Raw genomic sequence first — 18,198 nt, forward strand, 5'->3', positions numbered from 1 at the left:
TGCCCATTGATTTCAATGTGAAAAACTGCATTTTGTTCCGACGGGCCGTTTTTTTTACGCAGCCACCTTCAAAATTGGCCACGTAAAAAAACGGCCGCGAAAAAGAAGTGCAGGTCAGTTCTTGGAACGTTTTTGGAGCCGTTTTTCACGGCCGCGAAAAACACTGCGAAAATCGCGAGAGGCTTAAAAAACTTCTGAAAATCAGGAGCTGTTTTCCCTTGAAAACAGCTCCGTATTTTCAGAAGTTTTTGAGTTTGCGTGTGAACATACCCTTACTGTGTTAGTGTGACCCCTTGAAAAAGCTGTATACGCTAAAGGCGCGTCAGGGCACTTCTTTGCCCTTGGGCCACTTGAACACAGCTGATATCTATGGGTAAGGTACACCAGGTCACGTAACTTTTGTTGGGTACTCCACCCAGTCTCAGCTATACATCCACTTGGATATCTGTTTAGATCTGTTCATTAGCATAGACGTTCTTAACTACCCTTTGGATGGTACTATCCTCTTGTCTGTACCTACCACCTACCTATCTTTTTTTACATGGGTTGCTAAAGCGATACTTCCTAGCATTGCTTTCCCCTTTCTTTAGACTCGGTGTTGCCTGCTTCTCATTAGTACCATGCATTTTTAACCGTACATGTATGCATCAATTACTGTGATATTGCTGTGGTATTAATTTGTGTATTATTGTGGCCCTTGTATAGTCCAATCATGTTTTTGGATCCTCTTATATTTTATATTTCCTCATTGTTTAAACTCTAGCAATAAAATTGATATTTTTCTAATTTTCTATTTAAATAGTTTCTGACTCTGTTTCTCAGTTATAAGGTATTACTGTGTTAGGGATCAGCTGGACTGGCCCACCAAGGGCCAGGGAATTCCAAAGTAGGCCCAGGTTCTAACACGATAACTTCATGAGCTACAACAGACCTCATAAACCACAACAGGGTCCATGAGGTCCAACAATAGACATCCCCATCTGAGTCTGACTATAAGGCAGAATCCTTGCTGGTAGAACCTATCACTTGGCTTAAACTGGTTTCATTTACGAATAACCCTTTAGTGAGGTGTGGAAAGTGTGGTATGATGACAATGTAGTTAGAACCGGGGTAGCATATATTTTGTATAGCTCTAGCCCATACAATTTATTTTTCTAGTAGATCTAAGGTACCCAGTAAAGTCTTGCAGCATTTGAAATAGGCTGTATAGTATCTGTAGTCAGTGATGGCCTGGAAGCCACTTGTGGACCTTTAATCCGTTGGATAATTGCTGTAAAGTATAATGGTGTAAAAAGTTTTTAACCCTAGTTCTATTTTTTTGCTCAAGCATTTTACTGCCTTAGTGTCCTATTCCTGTGAAAAATCTCCTTACTGAAGCTTTGGCATTACACAGTAGGCCTCCTCCCCATGCAAATCAGATTACTTAAAGGGGAACTAAACGTTCGACAAACTTCTGACATGTCTTAGTGACATGTCAGAAGTTTTAATTGGTGAGGGTCTGAGCACTCATACCCCCAACAATCGCTAAAACAAAGCGGCAGAAGCGCTCGTGTGAACACTAATCCGCTTAGTTCCTGTTCGGCTTTTTCCGGAAAGCCGGGTGTATCGGAGTACGGGCTCATAGACTTTCTATTGATCTACTATGATCTACTATTGATCCTACTCTGATATATTGATTTCCGGAAAAGGCCGAACTGTAACGGAGTGGCTGAGCTCTCACACAAGTGCTTCTGCCACTTCGTTTTAGCGATTGGTGCTCGGACCCCCACCAATCGAAACTTCTGATATGTCACTATGACAACTCAGAAGTTTGTCAAACGTTTAGTTATACTTTAAAGAAAGGTTAATTTATACTAAACCTGCAGAGTGAGTTTTCCCACCATCTGGTTTGTCTCCATATGGTAATAAATCATATTTGATTTTTAAACTTTATGTCTAATTATTTGAATATCTATGATAAGAAATCCTTAGATTGTCTATCAGAATTTATCTGTTTATCTGTTTTTCTTCAAATACTATGAACACTTAGTAGTCTGGCTGAGATTTCTCATTTGCAGACTACTGACTTTCACTTTGCAATTAGTTCTTGTTCTCTAAGTAAGTTAGTCGTCTGCTCCTAGAGCAACTGAAATAATTATAAATGGCATTTGGCAAATATCATAAAGACCATATTCTTTAGAAGAAGCAATGCAAATATAGAACTATTGTCAAGGTTTAATAGCAGGTTTGGAGTCCAGTGGCTGAAACTATCAGATAGAAGGGTGAAACAAGCAGGAGTAGTCAAGAAACAGTCCAGATTAGGTACACAGAAAGCAGCAATAGTTTGTATCATGAGGCAGAGATATGATCAGAAAACAAAGTTCGGTACACAGATAAGCGACAATACGTTGTAGTGCGAGGAAGAGATGTGGTCAAGAGACACAGATAAGCAGTATTAAGAGTTTGTAGCAAGGCAGAAAGGAACTAGAGTATAGACAGGAAGCTCAATAGTCTGGCAATCAGGAAGTGCAAGGGCCAGGCTTATATAGTAAACCAGAGAGGCAGAAATCAAAAGAACCTGAGCAATAGATTAAGCAGTGCAGCTGTCCAACATTTTAGATGGCTCCACGAGAAGAGCTACTTCATACGGCACAAAAGTTTCTAAGTTCAAGTATCCTGGCAACTACATTGAACCAGGCAGCATGGTGACTCAGTTAGATTTTTTCTTACAGCACTACGGTCCGATATTCATATATAGGGCAGCAAGTGCATAGTGTTTTTATGTTCTTCCAGTGCTTGCATAGATTTCTTTTAAGTTCTCCTGGTAGGGATTGTAAAAAATAAAAATAAAATCTAAATGCTATTTACATGATTCTGAATCAATGCCTGGGAGATGATGCAGAAGAGCAGTGTGGTTTAACCCCTACCCGCACGAGTAAATAACTGTACGTTGTTGCGGGAGGTTACTTCCCGCATGAGGACGTACAGTTACTGAGTTGTTTCCGGTGCACACTGTCGCCGACAGCTGACTCTCCACTCTTGCCGGCCAGCGGTCCTTTGCCGCTGATTTTGGCGAATAAACCCCTTAAATTCGGCGATCGGTTGCAATTGCCGAATATTAGGGGTTTCTAGCATATCGGCAGACCCCGATCCAAAATTGCAGGGTTTGCCGATAGTTAGTATGGCAAACGGAAGCCAAACAATGGCTTCCATGACTGCCATGGACGGAAGCCCATCAGGACCAACCTTCGACTCGTCCTGATAGGCTTCCTGTCAGAGTGACAGGAAGTCACAGTGTCCATTCCTGATGCACACTGTCGGCGACAAAGTGTGCATCGGGAACTGGGAGATCAGCTGTCCCCGACAGCTGACACTCCAGTGTTGCCGATCAGCGGCTAATCGCCGCTGATTTGGCCAATTAACCCGATAAATGTGGTGCTCGATAGCGATCACCACATTTAGGGGGTTTGTAGCACATCAGCAGCCCCCATGCAATTGTGACGGCCTCCGGGTCTGCCATGTATGGAAGCCTATAAGGACCAGCCTCCGGCTGGTCCTCGTATACTTACTGTCAGAGTGACTGTGACGTCACACTGACAGTTGGAATACATTACCCTACCTAGGTATTGTAATGTATTCTAGCAGCGATCAGAGCTGCAGGTAAAAAAAATAAAGTGTAAAAAGTAAAAAAAAGTTAATAAAAATGTTTTATAAAAGTGTAAAAATAAAAGTTTTTGTTTTCCTATAATAAGTCATTTATTATAGGGAAAAAATGAAAACGTAAAAAAAAAAGTACACATATTTGGTATCACCGTGTTCGTAACGACCCAAACGATGAAACTATAATGTTATTTTTTTCCGCACGGTGAACACCGCAAACAAAATAAATGGAAAACTATGTCAGCATCGCTATATTTTGGTCACCACCAAAGATACAGAATAAAAAGTGATCAAAAAGTTGCATTCACCCCAAAATAGTACCAATAAAAACTACAACCCGTCCCGCAAAAAACAAAACCTCCCACAGCTTTTTGGACGAAAAAATAAAAAAGTTACGGCTCAGAATAGGGTGTCTCAGAAAATAAATTATTTTATAGAAATGTAATTTTATTGTGTAAACGCTGCAAAACGTAAAAAAAACTATACAAATATGGTATCGCCGTAATCGTACCGACAGAATAAAGTAAAACGCAATTTATTGCGCACAGTGAATGCTGTAAGAAATAAAGAATTTAAATCGCTGTTTTTTGGTCACCTTAGCTCTAAAAAAAGATCCTGTGGGATCAAAATGCTCACTATACCCCTAGAAAAAAATCCTTGAGGGGTATAGTTTCCAAAATAGGGTCACTTTTGGGGGGTTTCCACTGTTTTGGTCCCTCCTGGGCATTTCAAACCCGACATGGCACTGAAAACCAATCCAGCAAAATCTGCGCTCCAAAATCCAAAAGGTGCTCCTTCCCTCCTGAGCCCTGCTGTGGGTCCAAACATCAGTTTATGACCACATATTCGGTATTGCCATAATCGGGCGAAATTGCTTTACAAATGTTGGGGTGCTTTTTCTCCTCTATTCCTTGTAAAAATGAAAAAAATTTATGTTTCCACAGAAAAAAAGGTGATTTTCATCTTCACAGACTAATTCCACTAAATTCTGCAAAACAACTGTGCGGTTAAAATGCTAACTATACCCCTAGAAAAATTCCTTGAGGGGTGTAGTTTCAAAAATGGGGTCACTTTTGGGGGGTTTCGACTGTTTAGCTACCACAAGACCTCTTCAAACCTGAAATGGTTCCTAAAATATATTCTTAAAAAAAAGAGGCCCCAAAATCCACTATGTGCTCCTTTGCTTCTGAGGCCGGTGTTTCAGTCCATTAGGACACTAGGGTCACATGTTGGATATTTCTAAAATCTGCAGAATCTGGGCAATAAATATTGAGTTGCATTTCTCTGGTAAAACCTTCTGTGTTACAGATTTTTTTTTATTACAAATGAATTTTGGCAAAAAAAATTAAATTTGGGTAAATTTCACTTCTACTTTGCCTTAATTCCTGTGAAACGCCTAAAGGGTTAAAATACTTTCTGAATGTGGTTTTGAATACCTTGAGGGAAGTAGTTTTCAAAATAGGGTGATTAATGGGGACTTTCTCATATATAAGGCCCTCAAAGCCACTTCACAACTGAACTGGTCCCTGAACAAAATAGCCTATTGAAAATATGAGAAATTTCTGCTAAAGTTCTAAGCCTTGTAACGTCCTAGAAAAATAAAAGGACATGAAAAAAAATGATGCAAACATAAAGTAGACATATGGGGGATGTTAACTAGGGACTATTTTGCGTGGTATTACTATCTGTTTTACAAGCAAACACATTTAAATTTAGAAAAATGTCACGAGAAAAAATCTCAGAATCGCTTGGATAGGCAAAAGCATTCCGGAGTTATTATCACATAAAGTGACACATGTCAGATTTGAAAAAATCTTCTGTGTCCAGAAGGCCAAAACAGGCTGTGTCCTAAATATGATACTAAACTGCTCCATGTCCGTCAAAAAGTACTGTAAATACTAACATTACCTACCTAGTGGCTACAAGAGAGATCAAGAATGCTTGATCTTAATCCTAATGTGTAAATTCCTGGGTGATTCATTGTCAGCAAATGAAAACCCAAAGGAAAAACTAACATTTGGCAACCATACCCAGTGATTTTATTACACAACATGAACGTTAACTCAGCTTCAAGTCAAAATTCATGATAATCCCAAACATTTCCAACTGTAGAATCATCTCGCAACCAGAAAACGTTTTTCTGAGCTAACTATATGATGCCACCATAGCTCACAAGTAATTATTTTTCATTTTAATTATGTTGCCAGCTCTCTGCTGCACTGTTGTTTTCATTTTGCTAGGGCCTGCTCTGGGTGGGATTACTATGTAAAGGACTACAGTTCCCATGATTACTCAGGGAGAGTAGTGTGCAGTAGAGATAAGAGGCATGTGAAGTGTGGCATCCCGTACTACAGCAAGGGGGGAGATAACCACGTGATCCGTGTATGGGACGTCACACAAACAGGCGATAAACACCAGGAGCATGGTCCTGTAACTGCATCTGAGACTGGCTTACCGAGTACGTTAGTAAGTAACTAATCTTACTGCAATTAAACCATTTGCACGCAACTTTCAATGACCGGAAAATCCCTTTAAACTTGGATCTGTAACGGCAATTTTAATCTCGCTTTTCGAAATCTCATGTAAAAGTGACAATTTGTCACTTTTGTATTCCTTCTCTGTTAAGTCTCATTTTGTACTAGACTGAGTACCACAAAACAGAAATCAGAGTAGCTTATAAAACATAACATTTATTAAAGTGTACCTCCAACTATAAACACGACCTCATAGATAAACAGGGTGTGTCAACCCTAACAACTTTGCTCAATATATCATTTACCAATATTGCGCCATTTCTCAGTTCTTCTGCCTTTTGTCCCCCATGCTCGTTGCCTAGAGGTTTCCGTATCCGGCGTCTCACATACTACATTCCTCCTGGTGAGAGAGGATAAGCAGCATCTCCCAATGACTCCCAATGAGGTTTATTTTTGTCTGTTTGAAATTGGGTCAGTTTTTAATATATTTTGGTATTTTGTACTTTTTGGCATTTGTAGGCCTTCATATTTTAACACATTTTAGACATACTTAACAAACGTTGTGTTTCATAAGCTACTGTTTTTCTGATACAAGTCTCATTTTGAATCCTGTTGTTCATTTTACCATTTGCCTCTTTTATTAAACCCTTTGCGCACCACGACGTTCCATTACGTACTGGTGCAGGGGGTGATGTTTGGCGCGCGCTCACGCGCTGAACGCGCTCTATGTGCAGCGGGTGTCAGCTGTGTTTTACAGCGGACACCTGGGACTAACCGGCCAGGAACAGCGATCACGCTGTTCCTGGCCGTTTAACCCCTCAAATGCTGTGGTCAATCGCGACCGCAGCATCTGAGACGTTAAAAAGAGGGAACAGCCCCCTCTGACAGCTCATCGGCACCCCCACAATGCGATGAGGGGTGCCGATGGTTGTCAAGTCAGCCCAGGGGCCAAATGAAGTTAAAAAATAAAAAATAAAAAAGTTAGGACTCTCGGAATGTGGTGAAACAAAATGAATAAATTTTACTTATCAAAAAGTGTTTTTTTTTTTTTTAAAGTAGTAAAATATAAAAAAAACTATATACATTTGTTATCACTGTAATCGTATTGAGCCACAGATTAAAGTTAAGTTGATGTTTCTACCACAGCCGTAAAAACGTAATCCAAAAGATGGAGGAATCCGTTTTTTCCCATTTCTGCCCGCAAAAAATATTTTTTCAGTTTTCCAGTACATTATATGGTACTTTAAATGGTACCAATAGAAACTACAACTCCTCCCGCGAAAAAATAAGCCCCCACACCACTCTACTGACAGAAAAACAAAAACGTTATGGCTCTTGGAAGTTGGGGAGTGAAAAACAAAAATGAAAAAACAAAAAAATGTCTCAGCCCCGAAGGAGTTAATATCAGCGATTGGCAGACAAAGTAGCATGTGCAGTTGGTTGCTAATGAGCAACTAAATGAATTTGAAATGCCATGGGGCAAGTTTCATCAGGAGTGAGCAACACTGCACTTATTTTTGGAGCAGATTTACAGATTATTATGACATTTTTTGGTATTTAGATGTGGTATGATGTTGGCAATTGCTCCTGAGAAGTATCATAGCGTTCTGATGTGAGGTGTGAGGTGTGAACTGACTCTACCATTCTGACATCTGAGCAGTGACAAGGCAGCTCTTCCATAGGTCTGTCCACTATACATGACATTTCTAGTCATGTAACAGTTAAAGGGATGCAGTGCTGTCATTGGAGAGCTTGAAATAATTCTTAATCTGGAGTTGTGGGGAGTTCATGCTATGAGCTGCCGGTAGTTCCTTGATGGTACGTTTCTCATAACCTACGTTCGCAGGTTGCCGTGGTGACTGGCTTGAGAGGTAATCAAGATGCAGCTCATGCTGACTTCTCAGCAAAGACTGTCAGATAATAAAGCATTATTAACACAAGTGATGAGAAGTCACTACAGAGCTTGTCCAATCTTCCTCAGATCTGTATGTTTAAGATTTGCTCCTAAGTATCAGGATTTAACAAATCTAATGTGGTCCTTGTGGTTAGTAACTTATTCCCATATGTTCATAGAATGGACGGCGAGAAGCTTTAGGCATGCAGTGGATCGTCTTAATGAGATATCAATCACTGATCCATCAACCACAGACAGTTTACATAGGACATCTACAGATAGTTATTTTTAAGAGATCCACTAATCCAATGAAAATTATTACATTCTTTACAGATTTTTAAAACTAGGTACTGACATTTTGAGACTATGGAAACACCAATTTTTATTTATGGAATAGGTTTGTCCAAAGTTCAATGGGATATCAGAAATATTTGTTGTTTTTTTCAAAAATTATGTGTTTGCTTATGGTTTCAGTAGTATGTCCAAATTGTACAATGTTCTAAATTTCTATAATTATAAATAATAATTAATGGTCAACCGTTCCACAGTAAACCTTTAATGGGACAGCAGTTGACTCTTATTAGATTCTGTGTAATAATGAGGGTCCCAAAACACCACAGGCTCATTGGAGCACAACTCTTCAGCTCCACTGCTCCGCTCCCCAATGAGATAACAAAATTCCTAAAATAGTACGTGAAGATTAATATTTGAGATAAAAAGTTTTTGAAGCATCTTTTCATGGGTGTTAGGCTATTAAGGGATTAAAAACAAATGTTTAGGACTAGCAGGCATTCTAGCTGGAAGCTGAGTTAACAATGTGATGTAATAAAATCACTAGGTATGGTTGCCAAATGTTAGTTTTTCCATTGGGTTTCTATTTAGCTGAAAATGGAGCACACAGGAATTTACACATTAGGTCTCAACCCTTCTTGATCTCTCTTGTAGCCACTGTTTAGGCAGTGTTAGTATTTACGATACCCTTTGTCTTTTACAGAGCAGTTGTGTTTCATATATAACCATCAGGGGCGTAACTAGGAAAGACTGGGCCCCATAGTAAACTTTTGATTGGGCCCCCCCGCCCCTGCAACCAACACCCCCACACATACACCCCCCACCCTCCTGACAATGAACATTTATCAGTTCTGTGTGCAATGTAAAAATACAGCTAGGCCACTAGTGTACTCTTATTAGCCTTTAGTTACAGGGTTATGAAAATTGTAACAAACAGTTAAGCACTGATATTTGAAAATTTGTTATCACTTAATTATGTTATTTCATAGTCATAATAGTTAAAAAAAACTGACCCGAAACCTAAAGCACCGGGACACACCCCTGTAGATAGTGGCACATACTGCCCTTGTAGATAGTTCCACATACCCTCTCTTGCAGATAGTGCCACACACAACCCCCCTTGTACATAGTGCCACACACAACCCCCCTTGTACAGAGTGCCACACACAACTCCCCTTGTACAGAGTGCCACACACAACCCCCCTTGTACAGAGTGCCACATAGCCCCCTTGTACAGTGCGCCATGTAGCCCCCTTGTACAGAGTGCCACGTAGCCCCCTTGTACAGCGTGCCACATAGCCCCCTTGTACAGCGTGCCACGTAGCCCCCTTGTACAGCGTGCCACGTAACCCCCTTGTACAGCGTGCCACGTAGCCCCTTGTACAGCATGCCACGTAGCCCCATTGTACAGCGTGCCACATAGCCCCCTTGTACAGCGTGCCACGTAGCCCCCGTGTACAGAGTGTCACGTAGCCCCCTTGTACAGAGTGCCACATAGCCCCCCTTGTACAGAGTGTCACGTAACCCCCATTGTACAGAATGCCACGTAGCCCCCCTTGTACAGAGTGTCAAATAGCCCCTTGTACAAAGTGCCACCTAGCCACCTTGTAGATAATGCCACATAGCTCCTCTTGTAGGTAGTACCACTTAGTGCCCCCTTGTAGATAGTACCATGTAGCGCCCCCTTGTACATAGTGCTACCCCAAACAAATAAAAAAAACGTATACTCCCCTAGTCCCATTCCGCGATGAATGGAACTTCACCACAGCAGCCTGAGATGGGACCCTTGCATAGGCTGGCGTGATGATCACAAAATCACGCCGGCCTGCGCACAGTCCCTGTCCCAGCTCCTTATAGGCTGCAGGCCTAACGTGTACGGTAGTCTAGTAAACGTCAGAGCAGGGAGCTAGCTCCCTGCTCTGCAATAGTGTTCAATTGTATCTGCATCCTAAGGATGCAGATACAATTAAATGTGGCAGTCGCCCGGGGGCCCCGGGTGCCCGTTGCTAGCGACGCCACCGGGAATGAGGGGACCCGTGCCGCCCGGCACACAATGTTATGTGTCGGGCCGGGGGGCATGGGCCCCCTCATACCGTGGGCCCGTAGCAGCCGCTATAGCTGTTACAGCAGTAGTTACGCCACTGATAACCATAGTGCTCTTCTGCATGTTGAGCTTGAGTTCTCTCTGCGGTAAGATATCACACACTGGGTTAAATTTACTGACACTCGTTACGTGGGCTGTCTATATACAGATGTCTGATGCATAAAGACAGGAAGGACATTTGTCATGCATGAAATGTGTAGTTTTCCACTCTTTTTAAGTGTTTTAATCAAGGGCTGTCAACAATATCAAGTGTCAGCTGGTTATTATGTGTGCAGATAATGCCTTTAATCAGCCACTTTTGCATCCACAGCCTAGCATTCCCCATTTGAATATATTGTCCTATTACTCTCTGGTTACTCACAGATAAAGGTGTATTTCTGCCTGTCTTCATATTTTACTCCATAATTATCTCAACAGCGGCCTGAGTGGAGCAAAAACAAATGGTATTTACCAAGGACCTTCTCTGTGATCAAACAAAATATGAAAATTATATGAAAATGGGTTAGATTATAAACTAATAGGGATCAATTTTTAGTATGTGTGTTCTGTTGTCCTGAATCTTATTTCATTATTGTAAAGATAAACTTACTCCGAACATTCCATACATACATACATACATACATACAAACAAACATACTGTATATAGACTCAGTGGGCCCCATTTTTAAAAACGGTCAGTGTCATTGCTGTCCATAGCAACCAATCAGATAGCATGATTCCTTTTTTCAGTGCAGAAAATAAAAAATGAATTATGATTGGATGTTATGGCCAACAGGCACACTTCTATTTTGATACATAAGATCTTTTAAGTTAGATAGTTATTCAGTATTCATGTAACTACAACCCATTCTATAAACCAGGTAGCCTGACACGATTAAAGTTATTTTTTCATGATTCCAATGGACATGGGCCAGAACTGGACCATGATTAACTGAAAAAAAGTCTATTGTTCTAACAATTGGAAGGGACAATATTTGCTTCAAGGAGCATGAGTTCATCTTTTAATCATGTGAAGTGTCTAGAGATGAAAGGATTTATTCCAGAGCCATGCATTCCATTTGCATTGTAGACCCCACAGGTGCCATGTTTCTACCCCATGTAGCATCTATGGCATGAGGCTGTGGGCGGTACAAGCTCTGTGCCCAAGGCGGTGGTTTCACACCCCACCATCCTCGGTCCCTGAAATTCAGCATGATTGTTTTAAGATGGTCAATCATTGATTTAATTGTGGCACCGTTCCCCACCAATTTCTAATTTTCTTATTTATACAGTAAAACACTGATTGGTAAAATCATTAAAGGCAGAACATTGTTTATTTTTTTAAGAAAAATATATTCGACTCAATGCGATTGTTTCAACATGTTGTTGCATCCCTACTGCATATTTCAGATATCATGAAGAATCCATGCCAATTGGTTGTAAGCCGCAACCTATAGTTTTGCAAGGCAATGACAGTTAAAAAAAAATAATAATAAAGCAGTTGTCTAGTTTATAAAAAATAATTTCAAATACCCTATTAGGAAATTCAGACTCAATAGACAGAGGCCCTTATCTCTTGGAAGAGCAGTTCTCTCTCTGGAGAACCTGTCCTGTATTAGACAAACAACAGATTGATTTGAATGTGCACTGTGTAATGTTTAATTTCTCCTATAGGGGCGCTATAGAGAAACTGAACACTCGCTGCCAGGTTCCTCTATAGCAAAGGTCCCCAACCAATGGGACCTCCATTTGTGTGGCTCGTGATAGGATCCCTGAGTTATGACCATATTCATTGACTACAATAAGGTTTCCAAATTGACTATATTGAAGACATATGCTAACCTCTGAAACATGACAATTTGAATGGTATAATACACATTTTCTTCTCTATGTACCATTTAGAACATGCAACTTGTACCATTTTTTTTAACTTTTGCCACATATTTCTCCATGTTCGGACTGTGGTTTGCGATCATGACGTCAAGTTTAATGTGGCTCACAAGGTCCAAAAGTTTGGGGACCTCTGCTCTATAGATTACAGCTGATTGCTGGAGTTTTTAGCAGGGGGCCACTATGTGATCTATCTATTGTCAATGGATTATTCTAACAATTGGGGATTGTCTAAAGCGGAAAACTCCTTTAAAATGCTTAAATATTCCAATAATACTATATTCAAGTTGGGAATTGGGAGACTGAAAACCACGAGTGCTCGGGATAATTAAAGGAATGACTATGAGGAAACACATCTGTATTGGACATGTTTGACTATTTGGCTTTGAGGGTTAATTCACCCATTTCACTGCTGTTTACTGGACTATCGGAACTGTATAAAAACAAAATTATATTTTAAAACTTGCCAACACCTGAATCCCTCAGTGTATTGGTCTGGTTGCTATATTTGTAATTTTTCTTTGTGACATGCAGGATTGATTCTTCATGTGATATTTTGTGTTCATCCAAACAGCATATGCGAGAGGCTGCTGAGCGGCGGCAACAGCTGGAATTAGAGCATGAGCAAGCCTTGGCTGTTCTCAATGCAAAACAGCAGGAGATTGAGCTTCTACAAAAGGTAAGAGGCCAATTATGTTGCAGCTTACTGTCTAAATGACTTAAAGCACATTCACCTAAAATATTAAATCTAACCTGTAAACATATGTCTTTATATTTTCAATTCCGTTCTGCCTCTTTTTACAAAAAAATCTATTTCTGGCTAAGCTTGGTGACAAATATTATGGCCACCATTACAGCCTCTACAGGGTTTGTCCTACAACCGTCTCAGAAAAGATGATAAAGAATGATAAGAAAGAGAGGGATGTATTGTATTACTACATAATTAAATACATATTGTTATTCAGGGCAACTCAAGGACTGATATTTACAGGTGTTTTTATTTTGGTGAAACATTTTCTTTTTTCGCAGTACGTTTTATTGAAAAATAACTTTTTCATCTGTTCTCAATAAGTCACTAACTGTTATACTTGTACAGGTTACTCATTAAGTTATGAAGCTTCTAAAATGGTACAATCATGGTATCATGCTCAATTTATTATATATAATCAACTATATTGGTATGCAATACTTATTTACAGGGGTAACCCAAAAATCAACTACTTTTAAAATGAGATGTACCTTTTTAAATTAAGCCAGCCCAGCAGTTCCAGCTTTGAAACTCCGGGCGATCAGGTTACTATGGCAGGCTATGTCCATCAGAGCGGGAGCCACTGATACTTAGCACCTACTGTATCTGCTCTGGCTCATAGAGGGTGGTCCCGAGTGCAGAACCACCCCCCTCTCGATGGTGTCAATATGCCCTTTAAATTCACATCTTCGGTAGTGCGCCATTCTATTTGAATTAGCATTAATTTATAAATGGTATTAGCACAATATACTCTGTACTGGAGGCCACAGACACAAGTCCTCCCTACTGGGTACAGATTTTTTTCTGTACTGATCACTACAGAAACAGTGAGCACTGGTGGGAAGGGAGAGGCTGTTATTTATTGTCATAATATAATAATCATACACTTACCAATAATGAAATGGCGCACAAAATAGAAAGGGCAGTTAGGACATCAAATATTTCATGCGGTTCCAGCACTAAAGATGAGCTAATCATTTTGCCTTATTTACGAATTTGCCTGTTTTGGCTGATTCGCAGATTTGCCAGTCCATATAGACTACAATGAGAGACTGTGGTAAGCAGCATTACAATGCATGAGAAATAATGCCAACTTTTTCATGCGTCTCTTACTTATGGTGTTTTATAGACCATTTCCTACTTTTATATCTCTCTATACTATGACTTATCTATAAGTACTTATTTATCTATTCACTAAGGAATATTCATTGATTAATTCTGGAGATGGAATTATCTGAGGTGGACTATTTTTCTATGGATCAAAATGGAAGTACCACAAATCTCATTGACTTTAATGGGATCTGTCAGGTTTCAGATTTTTAGTTTTACTTTGTGGAATAGAGGAGAAGACTATGCTATTCCGTTGCCAAGGGCAACGGAAACCTCACAGACTGGAGTGATGTCAATTGATGGTATTTTCCAATGCAAATCCTGTCGAAGTCAAATCCTGTTGAAAGAAGCACTAGTGCTGGGGTCAGCAACCTTGGACCTTATCAATTCAAATGGATTTTTAATGCTTTTATTATACTTATTGCAATATGTAAGATGATAACATTAATGAGGAAACAAGAGCAGGGACCCAAAACTATTCTCAGAATTGAATGGATTTTCTGAGATCTCCGAAAAAATTAACCAAGGGGTGGATATGCCAAAAAATAACAAAATAATCACTACATACCTAAAAAAAATCCCCGCTGTTTCAGCACCGCTACTCCAGTTGCAGCAATGACGTGCCCGTATACACACGTGACTGCTGCAGTAAATCATTGGACTCAGTGGTGTAAGACACTGGACTGCTGAGGCCAGTGATTGGCTGCAGTGGTCATGTGGGTAAACGGGCACGTCATTGCTGCAGCTCAGTGACCAACAAAGGCCGGAGCGGAGGGGGATTTATCATATGAGTAAAAAATTAATTCTCTGAAAAAACCTTTAAGGGCCGTAGTGTATAGTAATGTACCCAAGTGTATTTAGTGATATTTGAAGGTTTCTGTAACTATGAACTTGTGACAGTGCTTCGTTGATTTAAAATATCACTATGGCAGACGTGCATTAAGATGCCTCTGAAATTCAAGGTGTTTTTTTAAAAAAAAAGAAGCCTTGTGTCAGATTGTAAGTTATGGAAATCTCAACCTTTGCCTTAGGGTTTGGGTATATTACTAAGTACCATGGCCACTTATTAGTGCTTTTCAAAGTGTACCTTCAGAGAAGCTCCCGACTAAACCTCCCGTCAGAAGTTTAAATATGACAACGTGAGACGTAGCCGGCAATTCAGTCAACATACAACTCCAGAAGCCTCTCCCGCAAAGCTCCTACGTTTCTAACATCGTATTGTCAATGCTATGGCAACATTACCACCTCATCTGCTGCCTGCGTCTTCTATTGTTACGGTTAAGGTTTCGTTCACATCTACATTGTGGCATCCGTTCTAGCGGATCTGTTTAAATTTTAAAAAAACGGACAGACTGACTGATGCCAGACTGAAGGCAACGGAAGGTAAAATATATTTGTTTTTGACGGATCAGTTTACCGGATCCGCCAAAAAAACTGACTTTTTTCTTTCCATTTGTGTCAATGTGTCATCTGTTATACTCCGTTTTTAATGGATCCGTTGTTATCTTTGTATCTTTCTCGATTTCATTTTTAGGGCCTGTTCATATCACCCTTCGCTTTCCGTTCCGGGGTTCCGTCTGAGGTTTCCGTCCGGTGAACCCCGCAACGGAAAGTGAAAGTGAAACCACAGCTTCCGGTTCAGTCACCATCGATATCAATGGTGACGGAAACATTGCTAATGGTTTTCTTTCATCACCATTACGGCAGATTTCCGTTTTTACGACGGAATCAATAGCGCAGTCGACTCCGCTATTGATTCCGTCATTAAAATGGAAGCCTGCCGGAATGGTGACGAACGAAAACCATTAGCAATGTTTCCGTCACCATTGATATCGATGGTGACTGAAACGGAAGCTGTGGTTTCACTTTCACTTTCCGTTGCAGGGTTCACCCGACGGAAACCTCCGACGGAACCCCGGAACGGAAAGCGAACGCTGATGTGAACAGGCCCTTAGTCTGTGCATGTGCAGAAAAAAACGAATCCGTTAAACGTAATGCATAACTGATACAAACGGATGGCATATCAGTTTGTATCAGTCATCCATTGACTTCAATGTTAAAAAACAAACAAAACGGAAAGAGTCTTTCCGTCAGGTTTCTATAATTTTTGATGGAAACAATAGCGTAGCAGACAACCGTATTTCTTCTGTCAAAAAAATGGAAACCTGACGGAACTGAGCACAACTGATGCAAGAATAAAACCCATTGAAATGGGTTTTTAGACGTAAACTCTGTTCACATAAACAAAGGTGTTTTTGACTTTTTGGAATGTGAAATCATAGGGTTCATGCATAAAAATAACCCTGTCAAATGCTGGATCACGCGATCATGTTGGTAGCTGTGACAGGTTGTATAATAACAGTCAACATGCTTTGGGCAATTTAAAACTCCATTTAGTTGTTTATCAAGGTTGAAAGCTTTTTAATGGAGCTAAATATTGGTCAAAGTCAAAGTAAACTAATTCTCATTCTGTTTCCATGCAACTGTGAGTCGAGACGGCCATTGATTTTGCTTGTGATGATAAATGGTGCAGAGATTTTTAATCTGATATTTCTTATACTGCTTTATTGGTATAGGACAATAAGTGCTTTATATCTGTACTGTCTGGGGAAGAAATGACTGTTCTTATCTTTGAGGAAGGTATGACAGATGTTCTAACACCTGACCTGTTCTGTGCAGTTCTGAACAGAGATTACTCTCCCCTACAAGTTAGTAATTTGCTGTTGTACACTTGCATGTCGAAATTGGTAACATTAAGTCACATATTAGGAGTCCTGTGATTTGCGCATTGCTGAAATACCCCAATATTCAACCCTTTTTTGTTTTTGTCTGAAGGCCCAGGTCGAAGCCAAGAAGGAACATGAAGGTGCAGTCCTGCTACTAGAGGTGAGCAGCAATTCAAAGATTTCTGTCTAAGAGTTACAGCTGCGAAGTCCTTACTAATACCACACCACTATTACTGTATGGCTGCTAGGTTTATTGTAATATTGCAATGTTATGTTTGCCACTTGTCTTTTTGTTCCTTTTCTTTGCATTTCTTCATGCTTTGTTTCAAGGTAGAGATTAGCAAATCCGTAAAAATTTACCAAAATCTCTCCAACAGGCGAATATTCTATTACTCGGACATATTTTATTTTATTTATATGGGGGACATTTTCCCTAGTGCCATAATAATATCATAATAGGGTATATATTACTGTCAGGCTCAGCAGCACACCATGCATTATGTATAATTTATATAGCAACACATTAGTTTATGTATTATATTTCTCACACACGTAACACATCAGGGCAAGATATATAAGAAACTCATTTATCTAAAGTATATTTTTGAAATGTGGTTGGATTCGCACCGAAGTGCTTCAGGACAATCTTTCCTATATAGTGCCACACATGACGTGCCTAGATATGTGTTTCAACAGAATAATATACCGGGAAATGATTTTAAAATATAAAGTATGCAATACACATTAAGCATGGGTCACAGGTTTATAGGCCAATCGATGCATAATACTAATAACCACATATTCATGTGTAATCCTTCACTGGCATGTTCGGCACACTTCTCGTTCTGTATGTATAACATACAAATGTATATGGACTTAATGGCATTAGAGAGCTGGGTTTTTTCTATGTTTACTTTTTTATTACAGTTATAGAAATAAGATTGAGCTTTCTAAGGTTTTAAGGAATTAACATTGTGTATGATATCTAGGATGTATATAAATAGGGGTAAAACTGAACAATAACAATAAATGGGGATGTTGAAGAAAAAGAGGAAATCTCACCATCTCTGACTAGACACAGGACACCATGTTTTATGTACGTTAGTTAACCAAGGTAATGTTAATAATCAATTACTGAATTGTCCTTATCTTATATAGGTTAATTCTGGATTTTCACTAGATTTTGGTGAACCTACACTTATATGTTACAGAACTTTACAAATAACTTGTACCTGTTATTGAAATAGCACTGTTAAAGGGGTTGTCCCACAATTAAATATTAAATTTCTCTTAGATCACAAAAAAACATAACAATTTTTAATTCAAATCATTAAAAAAAATGT

The 18,198-nt window shown here is 39.7% G+C and overlaps 1 protein-coding gene across 23 annotated transcripts in view; it reads left to right on the forward strand.

Annotated features, from left to right (window-relative positions):
• Window positions 1-18,198, forward strand: part of RIMBP2 (RIMS binding protein 2) — a 602,457-nt gene that overhangs the window by 317,812 nt on the left and 266,447 nt on the right. For all 23 annotated transcript variants that reach the window (XR_012849985.1, XR_012849987.1, XR_012849994.1 and 20 more), the window contains 2 exons: window positions 12,846-12,950; window positions 16,965-17,015. Coding sequence is in view for 19 of the 23 variants with exons in the window: in XM_075833186.1 (XP_075689301.1) it covers window positions 12,846-12,950; window positions 16,965-17,015 (156 nt within the window). In the remaining 4 variants the exon portion in view is untranslated. The remainder of the gene's footprint in view (window positions 1-12,845; window positions 12,951-16,964; window positions 17,016-18,198) is intronic.

This window comes from Rhinoderma darwinii, chromosome 1 (genome assembly GCF_050947455.1).
Source record: "Rhinoderma darwinii isolate aRhiDar2 chromosome 1, aRhiDar2.hap1, whole genome shotgun sequence".
Lineage (NCBI taxonomy): Eukaryota > Metazoa > Chordata > Amphibia > Anura > Rhinodermatidae > Rhinoderma > Rhinoderma darwinii.